The sequence below is a fragment of the Hyla sarda genome, chromosome 1 (genome assembly GCF_029499605.1).
Source record: "Hyla sarda isolate aHylSar1 chromosome 1, aHylSar1.hap1, whole genome shotgun sequence".
Taxonomy (NCBI): Eukaryota; Metazoa; Chordata; class Amphibia; order Anura; family Hylidae; genus Hyla; species Hyla sarda.
Window position 1 is genome coordinate 208,261,636 of NC_079189.1, and position 22,399 is coordinate 208,284,034.

At 39.4% G+C, this 22,399-nt stretch overlaps 1 protein-coding gene across 9 annotated transcripts in view; it reads left to right on the forward strand.

The window, feature by feature from the left end:
- FAM13A (family with sequence similarity 13 member A) overlaps positions 1–22,399 on the forward strand; it is a 238,916-nt gene that overhangs the window by 211,253 nt on the left and 5,264 nt on the right. For 8 of the 9 annotated variants that reach the window (XM_056567629.1, XM_056567637.1, XM_056567645.1 and 5 more), the window contains 9 exons: positions 603–816; positions 1,095–1,239; positions 1,886–1,967; positions 2,220–2,434; positions 3,518–3,601; positions 6,960–7,055; positions 13,187–13,264; positions 19,591–19,787; positions 21,514–21,615. In XM_056567629.1, the coding sequence (XP_056423604.1) occupies positions 603–816; positions 1,095–1,239; positions 1,886–1,967; positions 2,220–2,434; positions 3,518–3,601; positions 6,960–7,055; positions 13,187–13,264; positions 19,591–19,787; positions 21,514–21,615 (1,213 nt within the window). The remainder of the gene's footprint in view (positions 1–602; positions 817–1,094; positions 1,240–1,885; positions 1,968–2,219; positions 2,435–3,517; positions 3,602–6,959; positions 7,056–13,186; positions 13,265–19,590; positions 19,788–21,513; positions 21,616–22,399) is intronic. The other variant, XM_056567652.1, reaches the window with a different exon arrangement.

Here is a 22,399-nt window from a genome sequence, read left to right on the forward strand (position 1 = left end):
TTAGTGGGATTTGAACCCAAGTCCCCAGCACTGCAAGGCAGCAGTGCTAACCACTGAGCCACCATGCTGCCCTTTGCATACATCTGCTATGCATGGTTGCTAAAATGGACAGAGATGGCAGCAGAAAGCACTGTGCTCGTGATGTCATCAGTGTTCCAAAAAGAAAGTAATTTCCTCTGTAGCATTCAGCAGCTAATAAGTACTGGAAGGATTAAGATTTTTTAATAGAAGTAATTTACAAATATGTTTAACTTTCTGCCACCAGTTGATTTAAAAGAAAAAATATTTTCACCGGAGTACCCCTTTAAAGGCCAATTCCTGTACTTTACAGCTTATCCCCTAACCATATTCTAGCCCAAGCTGTCGGACCCCACATGATCAGACACTTATTCCCTATTTTGTGGAGTACTGGAGTTCCCCTTTAAGTACATTTTTATTTTTCAAACCAGTTTAGTAGAACAGAATTCCTCCTCAAGAGATAATCACCATCTCACACAGATTTTTTTAAATCTTTAACCATGTGTTCTGTTTGCATTTTAGTAGATGCATCTAGTTTAATTTGGTTATTTCCCATTTTAATGGTTGTTCTATGATATTTACAGAACCAGCTCCAGTCCTGGCATCATGGGATCGTGATGGTGCAGACTCTGATGAAGCACGTCTGTCTCCTCAAGCAGGCCGTCTCATCCGTCACCTTCTTGAAACAGACAGTGACCCTATGTTATCTCCTCGTTTTTATGCATACGGACATAGTCAGCAATACCTGGATGACACAGAAGTGCCCCCTTCTCCTCCTAATTCACATTCATTTATGAGGTATCACTTTTACCTTTATTCTTTCTTTATTTATATATATATATATATATATATATATATATATATATATATATATATATATACTGTGTTAATGACTATTTTGACTATTTGATTGTTTATTACAGTAGACTAATACATTACAGGTTGTTGTTTTTTTTTTTTTTTTTTTTGGTTGTCCTGTTTATCTGTTTCTAGACTGACCTGAGTTTTACTAGGTCAAACCATGCTCCTAAGGTTAAACCTGTATGTGTCTGGTAATCTTTTGTTGGCTCTATTAGCAGGAGACGGAGCTCCTCATTGGGTTCACATGAGGAGGACAGAGATGAAGATCTAACACCAGCTCAGATCACACGCAAGATCCAAAGCCTGAAAAAGAAGATCCGCAAGTTTGAGGAGAAGTTTGAGGAAGATCGTAAATACAGAGTGAGAGTTTTTCCAGCAATTTTTAATTGACTGTAGTATATGTTAATAACTAAAAATGATTATCCAACAGAAAATATTGTGTGTATTTCATTAGAATGTATGAAAATGGATATTTCAATTGATTTGAAAAATCTGTTACTGATAGGAGATATATTTACATTGATGTCAGTTCCCTTTCCTTTTTCTTTACATATACAGTGCATACAGAACTATATGACTAAAAATATGAAGGATGAATTGTTGGACAGCGTAGAAGTGAATTCATGTAAATGAGATCTCATAAAACTGTTAATTAGTAAGATTTTTCCAGCTTATTTGAGGGCCTGCTTTTTATGCAGTTCAGTAGAGGGAGATATTGAATTGTGGTAGAGTTACCTAGGGCCAGATTGCAATGCACTCATGCCTCCTTCCATAGAAAGTGAGAAAACCAGAGATGTGCAGAGATGCAAAGAAATTGACCAAAATGTGTGAAAATGACACTGGAGAGTGGCTGTTTTCATATGGATAGTGTTAGGTTTTTTTTTTTTTGTCATTTTGTGGGATAATACTTTTAATGCTGTCAAATACATTGTAACGGCTTGTAAAAAAAAAATGTTTTTTTCTTTTTTACATACAAACCTCATAGTTTTTTTTTCCCCCCATCTAGCCGTCCCATAGAGACAAGGCTACAAATCCTGAGGTTCTGAAATGGATGAATGAGCTGACCAAATTCCGGAAGCAGCTTAAAGGTAATTAGGAAATGAAGCTTACCAATGTTATAGATTGGTATGTAAATCTTAAGTATCTTTACAGCAATAAGCATGCTGTTCAGACTAGGTGGTTTAATCAATAATTGTTATAGGAAATGTAATCACTGTGTTATGTGCTACACTTATATTTTCACTGTTACAATCCTGTAGAGTGGTTTCTGCTTTGATCGGCTGTACTATCTATCTACTGTTTGTGTTTTGATTAAATGTAAATGATCTTATATTATTTAGAGTCAAAAATAAAGATTTCTGAGGAAGATTTAGTTCCTCAAATGCGACAGAGGAGTAATACACTTCCAAAAAGTTTTGGGTCTCAGCTCGAGAGGGAGGAAGACCGAAAGGAGGCAGAAAAAGTAGCTAAACCCTCTATTGAAGCCACCATGGAAACCATTCAAAAGAAGCTACAGGATAAAAGATCTGAGGTCGATCGGCCAGAAGATGTTAAGGTAAAAAAAAATTATATACATGGATTGTAAACCTCTGGAGAAAAAATACCCCCACACTTTTGTCGTTTATGGATTCTAAGTAAACTGCAATGTTCAGTCATTTACATAGCAATGTAGAATTTATTAACACCCCCCCCCCCCCCCCCTACATAGAATCCTATGACTGTAGTGTAATTATCTATTCTTTACAGCAATACACCACGTAGATAAGCACTGTGGATTTGTGTGTCCTACTGTTGTTGTTTTTTTTCTTTTGCTTAAACTTTTTTGTTTCCAGTTAGTTGAGAATTCCCTAAACTCAATGACAACAATAGCTTATATTACTCCAAATAAAACTGCAATGAACAAAACTGCCAGCTGGGCAATACAAATATACAACCCTAAAAAGAAATAAAGGAAAGAAACACAAATAGAAAGTATGCAATAAAGTACACAGTATCTGCAAAAAATAATAGATAGATTAGAAAGCAGGAAAACACATTTAGGTATCTGCCATATACTCTGCCTGATGCTAAGCACCCTTGTACCCCAATGTATGTTTCGCACTAGGGCTTCGTCAGGGGGCATAGATGGACGGGGCCTGACAAAACCCTAGTTTGAAAGAGACATTGGGATGTGTGGGTGCATGACATCAAGCAGAGTATAAGGCAGGTACCTGTATGTGTTTCCCGGCTTTCTAACGTACGCATTCTTTTTTGCAGCAGGTACTGTGTACTTAACAGCATACTTCTTATTTGTGTCTCTTTATTTATTTGTCATAATATATCCAGTTCATCTGATTGGTATATCCTATTTCACTCAGCAGTGTATATATTTCCTGGCACAGTATTCTGATTTATATTTTTATTCAGTGTTTACTTGCTGTTGTCATCACCTACTTTTCTGTGAATTCAGTCCTAGTGCTACTTTTTCCTCTCTATGTGCTTTTTATCTGGTTTTATGTATATTATAAATAAAATTTGTATTATTTTTGTAATTCAGTGTGGTTGAGCCTTTTCTTTTGAGGTTGAACAATAGCACCAGTTAATTTTTGCATAGACATTGGCGCTACATTATAATATACCCATATGTTCCTCTCTATAGGATATGACCAGAGATCAGATCGCAGCAGAAAAAGTATCACTGCAAAAAGCTTTGCTTTACTATGAAAGTATTCATGGCAGACCGGTAAGCATTCATCTCAGTATTACCTATATTATAAAGGCTTTCTTTATTCTTCATCTCTATTTTAACTGAGTGAAAGTAAGGCTACATAGCTGGAATGCACAAATCATAGTGCCACACTGTTACCATTATTATAAATTGGTTGTTTTCTTCAACTTAGGATAACATAATTGCAAAGAAATGTGTTCTTTGGACCAGTCATGTACAGTTCTTTGAAAAGAGAAATTTTAAGCTGTAAATTAGATTACAAGAATACTTTCCATTTGTATATTGAATAACCCATCCAGCATAGCTTATTTTTACATTGCCAAAGGTACTAATCTGAGTATCTAACGTATAAAATATATACTCTTGCAATTCATATAATCAGAAAAATGTTCAGTATGATTTCAAGATGCTTCGCTATCTTTCATTAGTGCTAGACTGTGTTTTCGTTAAAAGAACACTTTATTTTCACAGCCAGCTACATTAGCATCACCAGACTCTATCCTGACTATATTGTAATTATATAAATGGTATTTCTTGATAAAAGCTTCAACAGCCTAGGCTGCAGTGTGAAATCCACAAATTATTTTCTTTTTATTCAACTCTAAATTTAGCTTCAGTTACAAGTTAATGGGTACTGCTTCTTGCAAATGGCCACATCTGCCGTGTGGTAAGGATTTGGGAACTTGAAGAAGTTCTCAATGTCACTTCCACTCTCCTTCTGTAGGGCGGGGGGACGGGACCAGGTGGTGCTTCAAAAGAAGATACCTGCCAATCCATGACGGTTCACCTTTCGTTTTACCAGATCCTTATGTAACAATGCTGTTTCGGATAGAACAGTAGAATTAGGCTGGGTTCACACTACGTTTTCTCCCATACGGGAGCGCATACGGCAGGAGGGAGCTAAAACCTCGCGCTCCCGTATGTCACCGTATGCGCTCCCGTATGTCATTCATTTCAATGAGCCGACCGGAGTGAAACGTTCGGTCCGGTCGGCTCATTTTTGCGCCGTATGCGCTTTTACAACCGGACCTAAAACTGTGGTCAACCACGGTTTTAGTTCCGGTTGTAAAAGCGCATACGGCGCAAAAATGAGCCGACCAGACCGAACGTTTCACTCCGGCCGGCTCATTGAAATGAATGACATACGGGAGCGCACACGGTGACATACGGGAGCGCGAGCTTTTTGCTCCCCCTGCCATATGCGCTCCCGTATGAGAGAAAACGTAGTGTGAACCCAGCCTTACATGGTTTCTTCTTGTATTGCCTGATCCTCACATCTTTTACAGAAGAGCTACAAAAGTAAACTTTTCTTGCAACATCAAATTCCGATTTTAACTCTTTATGGTTGCCTTATAAATGACCTTAGTTAATGTAGTATTGTCTAATGACAATTACTTTTTAAGCAAGCAGGTAAAGGAATTCAATCAACTCATGCCAAAACTTTAATTAAAATAGCTTTGTTCTTTCCCATGTTTTGGCACAGTTTTTATGTGGAAAAGTACTGAGTGTTTTTTTTTTTTTCATTTATTATTAAATCTAGTTGAGCTAAAAAACCAGGAGGCCAGAAGAGAGCAAAGTATTGTAAGCCTATTAATTTAGAACCCAAAAGCTTGTGCATTCTAAAGAATTAAAAGAATCTGCAGGAGACTTTATTGAATTTTATGCACGTACGTGTTACTAGCCATATAGCCTGTAAATTTTTGGTGGGGACTGGCCTAAATGTTGACCAGTTATTGAAATGAGCTAGAAATTGTATCTGCCCAGTGAACGTAGATTTTGTACTGTGTATCTTCTATGTTAATGGATATTGTGAAGGCTATACATATCTGTTTTGCTTCACATGGTTGAACCATTATCTTCCTGAACCTGACAAAGAACATAATTTGCTAAACACAATTACCCCACACAATTATTTTTCTAAGTACCCGCGCATGCGAGAGAATAGCGGGTATTGCGGGATTTTAGTCAGATGCACAGCGATTATGCAACTATGTGACGTGGACTATATAGATAATTATACACCTTGTTTAGGATGTTGGTATAGGTGCATACCTGTGATGTGTAAGAGACGTAGAACATGATTGGTAGTCTGTTAATTGCTTGTCAATTGGACATGTAATTTGGCGCTTAGTTGTGACATAGGACCTATAGTCTATGAATACCTGGGCCTTCCACGTGGATCAGCTGTGTTGCCATATACCTCCTGAGGACGGTGATGATTCAGCGAAACATGTAGAGGGGGCACATATTGATGTTTTTAGAGCATGTCTTTATATGCCTTTTCATGTGGTACTTAATACGGATCTCCCACTATATTTAGATACTGAAAGTGGTTTGTCTACCTGCTGACATTAGAGGCTGGGCGTGTATGACATGTAATTTCATTTTATAATAGTACAGTAACAGTAAACTTTTAGGTAATTCATCAATATAGGGATATCTGTACCCCAGGCATTGCACTCTGAGGTAATTGTGTTTAGTAGATTATCAGATCCTGGATTGCCTTTGAGGGCAGTAGTTTTTGGTACAACATAATTTGCTGATTTTTAGCCACTGGATGTCCTGTTTAAAAGTGGATTTCCTTTGAACACACATGGCAAGAGCAAGAGATGTGCACAAGGGAAGAGTGCTATGTGTATATGTCCCTTTTAGCAGTATTTACATATCATACTGCCATTTATTTTCACAGTGGCACAAGCAAAGATTTTGTAAATGTTCCTTTAAAGGGGTTTTCTTGTCAAAAAATGAGTCTATAGCTCAGCATGGCTACTACTCAATAAACTGAACTGTTGGCTTCCCATTCTGTTCACTGTGTATATGTTAGCATTGCAGATCAGGCAAACAGCTGGCCAGCAGGAGTTCGGAGTGTCCACATCCCACTGATCCGGAGGAAAGGCCATTATTATGTTGTGACTAGAAAACCCCTTTAGGATTTAAATGAATGTTGTATAGACCTTAATATAATACACTTTCACAGCTACCAAAACCATTATTATCCTTAGGTTACATATGTATTTCTAACCTTGAGTTGCATGTGCAGCAGAGCTGTATTCCTATTGACCTTTGTATTGTATGTGCTTCATAACTGTTTTAGCTAAAGTAATGCAGTAAATTAAAGTTACAAATGGCACATGGTGTATTGTGTCAAATTACAGGATGTACTACGAAGTAAGGAAATTTCAAGAGCTTAACAAGCACATATTACTATTCATAGGCAAAGTGTGCCAAGGTTCTGGTTGTGAAGATCCAGGAGAAGGCTACAGATCATCTTCTCTCTTCTTATTACTGTCTATAGCTATGGACTAAAGCATCAACTAGTTGGAAGCCTCAGTTATACTCCTGTTAACCTTGCTATTGTGTTTTAATTTTACAGGTAACGAAGGGTGAGAGACATGTGATGAAACCTCTCTATGATCGATACAGACTGTTTAAGCAGATCCTCTATCGTGCAAACACTATACCCGTCATTGTAAGTTGAGCTTCTCTGTTTGCATGTCTTATTTATGTAGCTGCTGACATCCTTCATTAATTTCCTTGTCCAAAGCATTCATTTTAAACTGTTCTTGCTCCCATGGGAAAGTGGGCTTCACTGGATTTTAACTGTTAACACGTTTGAAATAGTTACCGGATTATTATTTGTTTACAACATTATTTAATATTTCTATTGTATTTTTTTAAGGAGAACTACCAGAAAAAATCTATCAGTTCTTTACCTTACAGACATTTTTTTTCTGTGTTGGCCACTCAAAAGAAATGTAGATGAGTTTTCTTTTTATACTGGCTAACTCAAAGATACATACTTTGATACAGCCTAGATTTCATAGCTTGACAATATGCAATGCAACACAATGAGGAAAAGTCCTAAGCTGTCCTACAGCCCTATAGACAGATAAATGATGGCAAAACTTTCTGTTTTAAATCTCTATTCCAATCACATGAATCTTTGGCTGAACCAAGTGATCATATAAATGGAGGCATAGGCTGACATCTATTGAATGAGTACGGCTAGCATAAGCCTACACTACAGAAATTGTAGTGCCAACACGTCCCCTGATTTCCATATATAGAATCAAACTAATATATACATGAAGGAATATCTTGAATAAAAAATGTAAAAAATGGGAGAAGTCTGTATGGGTCTGAAACTAAAATCAAAGGTGGACTTTTCATCTGTGATGCAACTTGAAGGCATTGGGCATTTTACTTTAAAAACATCTATGCTGATAGACAATCAACTAAACACTAAAGGGTGTTTTAAAGTATACGTGTCACTTTAAATGTCCTAGAGACTTGTCAAAAGTTTTGATTGGCTGGGGTCTGAATGTTCAGAGCCCGACCAATTGTTAGAACGAGCAGGGAGAAAAGCTGACCAAGACAATCCCATAGAAAGGGCATAGGCAACCTTCGGTTCGGCACTGCAGATGTTTCAAACTCCATCACCATTTTGGCTGTAAGAGCATCATGGGAGATGAAGTTGAAAATATTTGCAGTGCCAAAGGTTGCCTATGCCTGCCATAAACTTACATTGTACGATTGTCTTTCTTAGCATGCATTTCTCCCAGCTAGTTCTAGCTAATGGTTACAGTCTGAACACTTAGACCCCGACAAATTAAAACTTTAATAAACTTTATGCTGTAGAAAAATGTCAAAAGTTTAAAGTGAAAGTGGCCATTTAATAAGATTTTTCTGATAGTTCCCCTTTACACCCAGATACCTACCCCAGATAGTAATCTTAATTGCCATATATTACCCCTAATTCTCACAGTGAATGTTAAGCTTTGTCCACATTAAATTTAAGCTACTAGACACCTCTAGAGTGTATATAGGGAAATAAAGCCAATCCTCTCGCCTGTGAAAATATTTGGCTGCTCTTACTATACATAAGGTCAACAGCAGATCCCACAAAAATGGCAGGATCAGCCGAAAGAGAATTGAGGTGTATGGGAGTTTTAATCATGATCATTGAACAGCAATCTATTCTCTATAGCATAGCTGTTCAGCTGCTGGTGAACTCTCTGTACTGCCCCTAATGTATATTAATGTAGGTCCTAGAAGCATGACTACATTTGTTTTACTGCCATTTTAAGTGCCAAGCACAGATTTGTAGCATTAGGCTGTTGTTGCTTGCTTGTAGCTGAGGTTACTGTAAACAGTCTTTTATGGATGTGGGTTCAAGTTAAAGGGGTACTGCAGTGAAAAACATTTTTTTTTTAAATCAACTGGTGCCAGAAAGTTAAACAGATTTGTAAATTACTTATATTTAAAAATCGTAACTCTTCCAGTATTTATCAGCTGCTGTATGCTCTAGAGGAAGTTCTTTTCTTTTTAAATTTATTTTCTATCTGACCACAGTGCTCTCTGCTGACACCTCTGTCTTTCTCAGGAACTGTCAAGAGCAGGAGCAAATCCCCATAGCAAACCTCTCCTGCTCTTGACAGTTCCTGAGAAAGACAGAGGTGTCAGCAAAGAGCACTGTGGTCAGACAGGAAAGAAATTTAAAAAGAAACAAACTTCCTCTAGAGCATACAGCAGCTGATAAGTGCTGGAAGGATTAAGATTTTTAAATAGTCTGTCGGATTTTTAAATGTCTGATTTTAAAATGTCTGTGACTCCATGATGTCCTTATCCATATGTTATAGGAGATTTATTAATAATGTTGCATTATTATCTACATTGGCTAAAAAATTTGTATATTTTAGTCCTTGCAGCTATTGCCTGTGTGTCTCTGTGAGGAGTCCAAATACAGGAAGTGTGGGCTCTGTGCACTGAGGACAAGCAGGGCTCTGTGCAGTGAGGACAAGCAGGGCTCTGTGCAGTGAGGACAAGCAGGGCTCTGTGCAGTGAGGACAAGCAGGGCTCTGTGCAGTGAGGACAAGCAGGGCTCTGTGCAGTGAGGACAAGCAGGGCTCTGTGCAGTGAGGACAAGCAGGGCTCTGTGCAGTGAGGACAAGCAGGGCTCTGTGCAGTGAGGACAAGCAGGGCTCTGTGCAGTGAGGACAAGCAGGGCTCTGTGCAGTGAGGACAAGCAGGGCTCTGTGCAGTGAGGACAAGCAGGGCTCTGTGCAGTGAGGACAAGCAGGGCTCTGTGCAGTGAGGACAAGCAGGGCTCTGTGCAGTGAGGACAAGCAGGGCTCTGTGCACTGAGGACAAGCAGGGCTCTGTGCACTGAGGACAAGCAGGGCTCTGTGCACTGAGGACAAGCAGGGCTCTGTGCACTGAGGACAAGCAGGGCTCTGTGCACTGAGGACAAGCAGGGCTCTGTGCACTGAGGACAAGCAGGGCTCTGTGCACTGAGGACAAGCAGGGCTCTGTGCACTGAGGACAAGCAGGGCTCTGTGCAGTGAGGACAAGCAGGGCTCTGTGCAGTGAGGACAAGCAGGGCTCTGTGCAGTGAGGACAAGCAGGGCTCTGTGCAGTGAGGGCAAGCAGGGCTCTGTGCACTGAGGGCAAGCAGGGCTCTGTGCACTGAGGGCAAGCAGGGCTCTGTGCACTGAGGGCAAGCAGGGCTCTGTGCAGTGAGGACAAGCAGGGCTCTGTACACAGAGCTCTGTGCACTGAGGACAAGCAGGGCCCTGTGCAGTGAGGACAAGCAGGGCTCTGTGCAGTGAGGACAAGCAGGGCTCTGTGCAGTGAGGACAAGCAGGGCTCTGTGCAGTGAGGACAAGCAGGGCTCTGTACACTGAGAACAAGCAGGTCTCTGTGCACTGAGGACAAACAGGGCCCTGTGCAGTGAGGACAAACAGGGCCCTGTGCACTGAGGACAAGAAGGGCTCTGTGCACTGAGGACAAGAAGGGCTCTGTGCACTGAGGACAAGCAGGGCTCTGTGCACTAAGGACAAGCAGAGCTCTGTGCATTGAGGCTCTCTAACACGCTCCCAGCTCACACTGCAGGAGGATTGACAAGCCAGGAGCCTGCACAGAGCCCTGCCCTCACTTCCTGTATTTGGTCTCTGCATGGAGACACACAGACAATAGCTTCAGGGATTGAATTTTTTCAACCACAAACATACACATTTTTTAACCAGTGTACATTACAGGTATACATATATTGTCTGCATTATATGAAAAGTTTTTGCTAATGACAGGTACACTTTAAGGCATGCCCTGTGCACACTTGTTGGTATATTTTTATTAGTAAATCTCCCCCAGTTGATATATGCATGATTGTTTGTTAACTTTTAATTTACTTCATGATTTTTGTTTGCTTAATACTTTGGTATTGTTGCATAAAATGCTGTAGAATATTGTGTGTTATGTTTTCCCGTTGTAAGCTTACTTGATGCCGAAGAGAGAATTTTCTTTTTTACTATGTGCCATTTTGTAAATGTGATCATTTTATTGGACAAATTTGGACTCCTTACAGGATTCAGTTGGCCCTGATCACATTAATATAGGGCATTGAATAGCATGTGGAGTGCATGCCTGGCTTCTGTGTCTTGTAAGACGATGTGTAGCAAAATTTGGTCCTTCTAACCATACAACAGTTATATCTGAGAATAACCATGTTAGCCTTTGTCATTTTATCAGATTGATACTGTTAGCCCAAGTGCAGAAATTGGCTCTGTTTGCCTTAAGGGGTACTCCACTGGCCAGCGCTCGTAACATTTAGTTCCTAACGCTGTGGGGATTGGCCATGCCCCTCAATGCAAGTCTATGGAAGGGGGCCTGATGTAATGTGGGGGTGTGGCCAACCCCCGCAGCGCACACACAGAGTTTGGAACTAAATGTTCCGAATGCTGGCCTGTGGAGTAGACTTATAGGTCAGGTTTTCACATTGCAGTTTTAGAAATGTCATTTTACCTGTTATAGGCAAAAATCAGACACATTTTTGTCTCAGACAGATAGCAACCAATTGCAGCTCAGCTTTTGTTTCTCAAAATGAGCTATGATTGGTCAGCCACATTTTTGTCTCAGAAAAATCTGGGCCTTTGTGCCAAAGTGTTTGTGCCTAGTTAGAAATCTTACATCAATCAGCTAAGCTGTTAAAAAGGGTCCAAACAGCACAATCTGGTGCAATATCCAACCATCATAATAACAAATTGGCATTGTTGTAATTGCACAGTAAAACATGACTGTGTTAGTTGGACCTCAATGGAGATATATAAATATTGGTGGTTAGGTGAGATGGCCAGGTATAACTATAGTTCCTGAGCTCAGGACATCAAAGCTTCACCTCTAACTTAAATAATAATTCTACCTTAGCCATTTTTAAACACTGGTCCTTTGAAGGTGCAACCTTCAAACTTTACTGTAAATAGTTTAGTGGTGACTATTACTTTGAGGACTGCTTTCTAATATGTGTATCAGTTATTTCCTCTCTTGAATGTCATATATTTTACAAATGTACATTACTTGTCTATTTTACGCCTCTGTGCTTTTTAAGGGCAGAACGTAACTTACAATATACTTTGCATTTAAGCTAGGGCTACCGTATAACGCATTGGTGGTATATTGCTTCATATATTCTTTGTTGCATGTAGGTAGAATAAAGATATGCATTTGCTATAACATTAGTAAATGTTCTATAATTTAAAGTTGGCCACACACATAAGTTTGCAAGTGTTCAGTCGACAGATATACTTCCCAAACCACCTGTGCATGTGCACGCTCAGTTGAGCGTGCAACTGCTTTCAATAGGGAGAGGGTAAGCCTCTGCTCAACTTCTTTGCCTGGGGCTTATCTCCTTGAGGATTAAAGCATATGCTTCTTAAAATCCAACATGCCCAATTTTTCTCTCCCCTGGCATCTGCCATCAGTTGGGAGGCCACACATTATATGGCAGGCTGGTCCAGCTTAAATTGGTAGGTTCGACTGACGCCTATTACATGTGTATGGTCAGCTTAGAGGGGTTCTTTTTAAGAAAAAATTAAACATTTTAAATCACCTGGTGTCAGAAATACAGATTTGTAATTACATCTATTTACAAATCTTAATCCTTCCAGCACTTAACTACTGTATGCTCCAGAGGAAGTTACGTAGTTATTTACAATCTGACCACAGTGTTCTCTGCTGACACCTCTGTCTGTCAAGGACTGTCCCTATAGCAAATGTCAGCTTGTTTTGGACAGTTTCTGACACGGACAGAGGTGTCAACAGAGAGCACTGTGGTCAGACTGAGAGGAACTATACAGCTTCCTCTGGAACCTACAGCAGCTGATAAGTAAAATAAGTAAAGGTTTTTAAATAGAAAGGTATACAGATTTGTAAATTATCTTCGATCACCAATTGATTTGAAAAATGTTTTCCTCCAGAGTACCCTGTTAATAAATCATAAGACAGAAAAAAGGGCATATCTTAATGTTTAATATTACAGTTTAGAATAAATTATCTCTAAATCTCTGAAATAAACTGAAGCCCAGGTTAGTACATTTACTATACTGTTGACAAAATGGAGGGCAAGTTAAACAGTAGTTGTCTTTCACATACTGTCATTCAAAACTTCATGCCGTCTTTTGTGTATATCCCTTAAATGCCAAACCAATAAAATCCACCATCTGATGCCAATAAAGGAACACATAGTAGACACAATAGCTTTTGAGCATGGGATGTGTTCAGACAGAGGGCTTCACAGTATAACTTACCTGTTAACACTCATCACAGGGATCCCCCTCGAGCAAGCGGAGAAGCCTTTTGCTGCAGCCAATAATCGAGGGTGAAACAGCATCCTTCTTCAAGGAGGTAAAGATAAGACTTCAGCTGCTAATGACAATGACTGCTAAATTTGCATCCAAATCCCACAAAGTGATCAACCACTTAATACTGTGTTTCTGTTCCTAGTGCTTTGATTCCTTGCAGTGCTTCTAAAAAATCAATAGCTGCTTTAGCCAAGCCAAATGTGTACAAGCTTCCATACGTTACCCATGGCTCTGGTTGCGTCGGCTTTTGTGTTTTAAAGTCCTTCATGATTTTCGCAGCTTCTTTCTTTATTTTTCTGTTACTTTGCTTTTTTCTCTCCTTGTTGCTCTTGCGTTGATGTTTGCCAAAAAAAATATATATATTTACTCGCTGCACCAAATCGAATCATTACTCATTTGGCTTTAGGGAAGGGATGGGCTTATTTTAAAATATAAACACTTTATATGTGAATTAATAGGAAAACCTGCCCAAATTTCTAAATCTCGAGTGCAAAATTCAAATACTTGGTCTCTAGGTCATTTACCAGTTTTCTGATGATATTTTTACTATAAAACCTTGTAAAGTTGTCTGGACTTATTAAGGCATTTTGTGGTAGAAGGAAGTTCTCCATGAATTAACCTAAGAGGAGAAAAGATAATAGGATCTCTGGAGTACCCAACATGTTCCTCCATTACACCGTCATGTCTTATGGGTTTGTCCTGTTGGGTAACTAGTTAAAAGATTTATTAGCCACAGTTTTTACATAGATTTAGGGTGGGTTTTTATCTGCATTGGAGGCAGGGACTTCATTGCAGGTTTCATTCATCGCCAGAAAATGAAGCCTGCTGGTCTGCCGCATAATGGAGTAGGACAGATGCCATTGACATTTCCATAGTGTCTATCATTTTACTGGTCAATAACAGGACAAAAATATTTAATCTGGTTATTTAAACTAATTCCGCAATGGAAGCACCAAATAGTCTCCAACACAGATATGAACATACCCTTATTCCTATTACTTTGCACCTGGCTTAGGCCCCTTTCACACTATAAATTCATCCGTTTTAAAGACCTGTTATAATGTTCTGTTATGAAAACCCTTAAAATCAGGCATTAAACGGCCGTTACAAAATTCCATTATAGTCTATTTAAATTATCCGTTTTAACCTGTCATAGCCAGTTATTAATAACGGACGTTATTTTGTGACGGGAGAAAGTAACGGAAGAAACTGTGTATGCACTACTTCTTCCATTCTTTCTCCCATCACAAAATAACGTCCGTTATTAATAACAGGCTATGACAGGTTAAAATGCATAATGTAAAAATCCCATAGACTATAATGGGATTTTGTAATGGCTGCATGGGATTTTGTAACGGCCGTTTAATGGCCGATTTTAAGGGTTTTTGTAACGGAACATTTTAACTGGTCTTTAAAACGGATGAATTTATAGTGTGAAAGGCGCCTTACCATTATACAGGGTGGGCCATTTATATGGATACACCTTAATAAAATGGGAATGGTTGGTGATATTAACTTCCTGTTTGTGGCACATTAGTATATGTGAGGGGGAAACTTTTCAAGATGGGTGATGACCATGGCGGCCATTTTGAAGTCAGCCATTTTGAATCCAACTTTTGTTTTTTCAATAGGAATGGGGTCATGTGACACATCAAACTTATTGCAAATTTCACAAGAAAAACAATGATGTGCTTGGTTTTAACATAACTTTATTCTTTCATGAGTTATTTACAAGTTTCTGACCACTTATAAAATGTGTTCAATGTGCTGCCCATTGTGTTGGATTGTCAATGCAACCCTCTTCTCCCACTCTTCACACACTGATAGCAACACTGCAGGAGAAATGCTAGAACAGGCTTCCAGTATCCATAGTTTCAGGTGCTGCAGAATGGGCAAAACTAAAATTGGAACAGGACCCTCAGTTTATGCAGAAGATTTTGTTCAGTGATGAGGCAAACTTTTATGTGAATGGTGAAGTCAACAAACAAAACCACCACTATTGGTCTGACACTAACCCACATTGGATAGATCCCTACAAGACTGTTGGAACACAAAAATTGATGGTATGGTGTGGTATATGGGGTACAAAGATAGTGGGGCCATTCTTCATCAATGGAAACCTCAAGGCCACTGGTTATGCGAAATTGCTACATGATGATGTGTTTCCCTCTTTATGCACTGAAGCTGGCACGTTCCCTGAGTTTTTCCAGCAAGATGGTGCACCACCACATTATGGGTGTCAGGTCCGAGCATTCCTAGATGAACAGTTTCCTGGAAAGTGGATTGGTCGTCGTGGGCCAGTTGAATGGCCCGCAAGGTCTCCCGATCTGACCCCCTTAGAATTTTATCTTTGGGGTTATATGAAGGCAATTGTCTATGGTGTGAAGATACGAGATGTGCAGCACCTGAAACTACGGATACTGGAAGCTTGTTTCTCCTGCAGTGTTGCTATCAGCCTGTGAAGAGTGGGAGAAGAGGGTTGCATTGACAATACAACACAATGGGCAAGCACATTGAACACATTTTATAAGTGGTCAGAAACTTGTAAATAACTCATGAAAGAATAACATTATGGTAAAACCAAGCACATCATTGTTTTTGTTGTGAAATTCCCAATAAGTTTGATGTGTCACATTACCCTCTTCCTATTGAAAAGTTGGATTCAAAATGGCCGACTTCAAAATGGCCGCCATGGTCACCACCCATCTTGAAAAGTTTCCCCCCTCACATATACTAATGTGCCACAAACAGGAAGTTAATATCACCAACCATTCCCAATTTATTAAGTTGTATCCATATAAATGGCCCATCCTGTATAAATGGGAAGGATGACAGAAAGTTTCCTTTGGCTGATATACATTAGTATCCTGAAAAAAAAAAAACTACACTATTCCATCCGCTTAAATCCACTATAATATATATATATATATATATATATATATATATATATATTTTTTTTTTATAAAAACAAAAATACAGCAGCACTCCAGTTCTAAAAAAAATAAAGTGCAGGCCACTGGTAAGAACCAGGTCCCTAGATTCATCAATATCCATAAAAATTTTATTCAGTGCAGCACTCCATAATATGAAAAAAAAGTTAAGTTTTATTCCATCAAAAAAAAAGTGAATACAGCAGCGCCTTTTCTATCCACTCCAGGCTTGAGAAAGATCCTGGAGAGGATCGAAACGCTGCTGCTGTATTCACTTTTTTTGATGGAATAAAACTTCACTTTTTTCATATTATGGAGTGCTGCACTGAATTCTATTTATATAGATAGATAGATAGATAGATAGATATAATATATACACACTCCAGGGCAGCATACCTTTTCTTTTAACATGAAAGCCTAAAGGTGATGTCATGACAAGCTCATAATCCGTCTGATAACTGGATGCTATTTTATAGTACACGTTACTGCCTCCATTTAATGTATATATCAGAAACTTTTGTTTGGCATATATGCTTAAAATAGAAAAAAATAATTATTATATAAAAATGAAGCATATGCTACCACAACCTACAATTCCACTTACATTCAAAATCTTAATAGCATATTTAAAAAATCTTACATTGCTGTCACAAAGTGTAAAACTCCACACCAGTTATACCATAGAAGCTATATTATGTCATCCAAGATCAAAAGAATGGAGAAAACTTATATAATAAATAGAGAAAATTAATATAACAAATAGAATTGTAGTTCCTTAACCCCTTAACGACCATGGATGTAAATTTACGTCCTGGTTTGGTGGGACTTCCCACACCAGGACGTACATTTACGTCCTGTATATGACCGCGAGCACCGTTCTGTCATACACGGCAGGTTCCGGCTGCTAGTAGCTAGTTCCGCGTTCACGCGTATGTCCGCCATTAACCCCTCAGATGCCGTGATCAATACAGATCACGGCATCTGCGGCAGTGCGGTACTTTGAATGGATGATCGGATCGCCCGCTGCGCTACCGCAGAGATCCGATCATCCAGCATGGCGGCCGGAGGTCCCCTCATCTGGCTCCGGCCGTCTCCCGGGATCTTCTGCTCTGGTCTGAGATCTAGCAGACCAGAGCAGAAGATCACCGATAATACTGAGCAGTGCTGTGTCCTATGCATAGCACTGCACAGTATTAGTAATCAACTGATTGCTATTAATAGTCCCCTATGGGGACATAAAAAGTGTAAAATAAAAGTTGAAAAATGTTAAAATAAAAAGTTTAAAAAAGTGAAAAATCCCCTCCCCCAATAAAAATGAAAATTGTCCGTTTTTCCCATTTTACCCCCAAAAAGCGTATTTTTTTTAAATAAACATATTTGGTATTGCCGCATGCGTAAATGTCCGCACTATCAAAATATAATGTTAATTATCCCGTACGGTGAATGGCGTAAACGTAAAAAATTTAAGTCCAAAAATGCTGCTTTTTTGTCACATTTTATTTAAAAGAAATTAATAAAAAATGATCCAAAAGTTTTATATAAGCAAATGTGGTATTGATAAAAAGTACAGATGACGGCGCAAAAAATGAGCCCTTACTCGGCCCTATATACGGAAAAATGAAAAAGTTATAGGTGGTCAAAATAGGTAATTTTAAATTACTGATTTTGTACAAAAAGTTTTAGATTTTTTTTTAAGCGGTACAAAAATATAAAAGTATCTAGCCATGGGTATAATTTTAATTGTATTGACCCACAGAATAAATAACACATGTCATTTTTACCGTAAAGTGTATAGTGTGAAAACAAAACCCTCCAAAATGCGCAAAATTGTGGTTTTCATTTAAATTTCCTCCCTAAAATTTTTTTGGGGGGGTTCGCCGTACATTTTATGGTAAAATGAGAGGTTTCATTACAAAGTACAATTGGTCACACAAAAAACAAGCCCTTATATGGGTCTGTAGATGGAAATATAAAAGAGTTATGAATTTTAGAAAGCGAGGAGGAAAACACAAAAACGCAAAAATAAAATTGGCCTGGTCCTTAAGGGGTTTAACATAATATGCTGTGGGCTTACATTTTTGTACACATGCAATTCCACATACTTTTATGTGCGTTCATCCTGTTAACAGATTATTGAAGTTTTAGTTCCTGCAGAACAGCTGTGTTTTCTGAGGTTAGGGGGTTTTCCAGTTTCTTCTTTATTGTCAAAAAAATGACACCATGCTGTCCTCTTCTTTTAATTAAAAAAAAAAAAGAGTACACACTAGGCCTAATCCAGCATTGCTGTCATAAAAAAAAAAACTGTAAGACTTTTGATTGGTTGAGGTCTCAGTGATGAGCGGGCAACAGTGTGTTTCACTCCCTGACTTGGCACTCAGTCCTTCTGATTGCAGGAGACAATCTCCTTTATAAATCTATGGAGCCGTTCTCCTGCAATTAGTCAGCCTATGCTCCGAGTCCTACTTCTCGTGGCTGTCACTAGAATTTGGTGAGTGTCTCAGCAATGAGACCCCGACCAATCAATATTTTTGACATGTTTGCATGGCATGTCAAAAGTTTTTGTAAAATTAGTGACAGTGTCAAAGGTTATATGTATTGTACTTTCTAATTTGTCAAAATTACTTATTGGAACGATTGCATGGCATTGCCTCATACCATTGTAACACCCCCACACTATGCATATTTTACAACTTCGTCTATGTAATATACAGTACATTCACAATAACCCAGACTTGCATTCCGGAATACATTGCCTTCCCACTCCTTGATGAGCCTTATCCAGAAAACAATCAGTCAAATCTTTCCCAAAGGATTACATGTCTAGTAAACTGCTGGGCAAGTTTTTAAGGTTATACCTTGGGCAGTGAAAAATAAACTTAGAATATGTTTTACAAGTCTTCTCATACAGTTAAGCAATAATAAAAACCCACACAAACACAGGAAGTCCAAGCTTCTTGCAGATGTTGTCCTTGGTCATGTGCAAGTTCTGAAAAGCCTCTGGACAACCACATAGACTCCTGTGCTTAAACACCTTTTTTGTAGTAGCAGATTTAATTTATGTCTGGCAGTGCATCCATTCTTTGTAACACTTGACACTCATGTTTGTCAGCATTGGAGAAAATACTAGATCTAGATGAACGAGTCTATCAGTGTTATGTAACTATATGCAAATTGATTCTCAATTGCCTGCCATTAGCAATCATTGGGTGAAATTATAAAATTGTATAGTGTACAGATAAAGAAGAAACAATAGCGAGTCACATTAGCATGTAAGGAATCATTATTATTTTTGTGTTTTACTAACTCTGTGCTGGTGTATTGTGGACATGTACTAATCTGGTTTAGCTTTTGTATCCTGTTACACTTCCCTCAAGACCAATCTTTACTACCGTCAGTTTCTGTTAGAGCTGTTGTGACCTGCTGACTGTTGTATATGTAGGAGGAAGAGGAAGGTTCGGAAGATGATGGCACTGTAAACACTGACTTTGCAGTAACCATGAAGCCAGGTTTTACTGTCCGAAGCTTCTTGGACCAACTTGAAGATGAAGCTGATGGCTTTGTTTCCCCGGTGGATGACAAGACCCCATCAAAGAGTACTCAAGACCTTGGACTTGGCAATCTGCATTCTGCATCTGTGTATGTTGTTTTTTTTATATATATTATCTTGAATATGAATCTTGCTACAGATTAATTTATATTTTGTTTTTAATTCCCCGGCATAGTCCCAAAAGACTTAAAGGAAAACTGTCAGCTTACTCCCTCCGCACTAACCAGCGGTACTGGCTGGTAGTGCGAGGGACGGTGATCAGTTTGATGCATATCATGCCCGGATGCGCCACACCGTTCGCCCGTTATCTTCTTTCTTATTGAAATGCAAACTAGCTGTTAACTGGCACGGGCGTGGTCACTGCCTTCATCTGGCACTGTGACGTAACTTCCGCCAAACCCGCAGCACCGCCTGGCTTATGGATATTCATGTTCTCCCTCATCTCCCTCTTCCCCCCCCCCCCCCCCGCTGATTTCAGGAGTCTACTACACATGTGCTGGCTTCATGTCTAAACCTGGAAGCCGCCTCAGCGCAGTGGAGTCCTGAAATCAGTGGGGAGGGGAGGAAGATGATGAGGGAAAACATGAATATTCATAAGTTGGGCAGTGCTGTGGGCCGGGCGGCGATTACATCACAGTGCCAGATGAAGGCATTAACCTCACCCGTGCCAGTTAGCAGCTAATTTGCATATCAAGAAGAAAGAAGATAACAGGCGAACGGCGCGGCGGATCCGGACATGGTATGTATAAAACTGATCAGCGTCCCCCTCACTACCAGCCAGTACCGCTGGTTAGTGCAGGGGGAGCAAGCTGACAGTTTTCAACTTACCCTTAATGTATTTGCACCCTCTGAATACGGGACACTCCCATGCAGAGCAAGATGCTCCCAATAGGGGACAGCCAGTCTTATGTGCCGGCCCTACCTTATACACAGGGCCGCCGTCAAGAGGGTACAGCCAATACCCCAGTAAGGGGCCCGGACTCACATCAGCTGGCGCTGCTTACAGTCAGTGCAGCACAGAGGATATCAAGCCTGCTGAGAGCCCCTGCACCTGAGCCTGCTGGCCAAGTAAGAACAGGGGGAGGTGGGAAGGGAAAAATGATGTGGCACAGGGGGTAATAAAGGGGGGGGGGGTGATTTGGCCCAGGGGTAATTAAGTGACAAGGGGGGGGATAGGGTGCAAAAGATGTACCACAGAGGGTTCAAGGAGGAGGAATGAAGTGGCATTGGAGGGATCAAGGGGGAATAAAATGGCACGGGGGGGGGATAAAATGGTACAGGTAGGTGATTAAACGGCACTGGGAGATTCTACTGTAATATAGCTTTTTTATCGTGTGTTATAGCTAAGTACACCCTGGAGTGAGTACAGTACAGTATTCTGTCATTTAGTAAGATTCTTTAGCCTTTTTTTCCAATAGGGGACATCTCCCAATAGCAGACACTTTTTTCCCCTGTAAGTGTCCGCTATTGGAAGATTCTACTGTACTCTGTAATGTTTAAAAAAGACAATACAGTTCAACCAAGGAGGGGAGGAGATGGATGAAGGGAAGGGTTATGGAAGGGGTATGTCATTTTTGTGCATGTTTTAGTATATAAAAAAAACTAGGAATGTGAATGAGGACCATATACACATATTGGTCTCTGTTCACATATGTGTGTTTTCGCTTTTCTGCCTGCCAGAACACTATTATAAAAATGAAATCATGACCCTAATGAAAATGGAATCTAATACAAAAAGACAAGCAACCTTGTCATCTACCCTTTTAGAAAACTTTAAACATATGCTTGACCCAATTTCATGTTCATTTTTTCCAGGTCAGAACTTCTAGAACAGCTTCAGGAGGCAAGGGAAGAAAAAAAGCGAATCCGTAAGAAACTTAGAGACTTTGAAGATAATTTTTTTAGACAAAATGGAAGGTGAGCCAATTTTAACTGCTTTGTGTAGAAGCTTCGGTTTTACATTTAAAAGTTATTATGTTTCAGATGTGCTCAAACTTCTTGTATATATTCTTGTAGGTTAGGCTTACGCATAACATATCCACAGCAGCTTACCCACAGCTGAAATTCTGCTTCCTAGTATTCCGCAAGCAGAGCCCATTGTCTTCAATAGGTAACAAGCGGAATTTCCGCTGTGGTAATATAGCTGCTGATGTGCTACATGTGACCCCTTAACGACAGGGCTTATTTTTATCTTTTCCTTTCTGTATCTTACACCTTGCCTTCTTAGAGCCAAAACTCTTATTTTTATCCACAGATTTGGTCTTCTTTGCAGGACCAATTGTACTTTGTAGTGATAACTTATTTTACCATAAAATATACAGCAAAAGATTGTGGGATCATTTTGGGGACTGGCTTTCGTTTTTACACAGTGTACTTTACATTAAACCTGTTAAAGTTGTTTGTAAGAGAGCTAATTTTTTTGCACCATAATCTTTAGTTTTAGCATGACCATTTTGGACAAGGAACTTTTGGGTAGTTTTTTTTTTTTTTTTTTCTTCCTTTTTATTTCTGATACATTTTGTGCAAGATCGATAACATTGCTAGCCTAGACAGACTGCATTAGCTGAACTACTATGGCAGGCAGGAAGGCCTAGTGAAGGCCTCTGGCTGCAATAATAAGGGATTGTCACCCTTCAATCACTTTCCAGTAGGGGGAGATGTGATGTCATTTCATTCACCAACATCAGCGGGCTCCCTGATG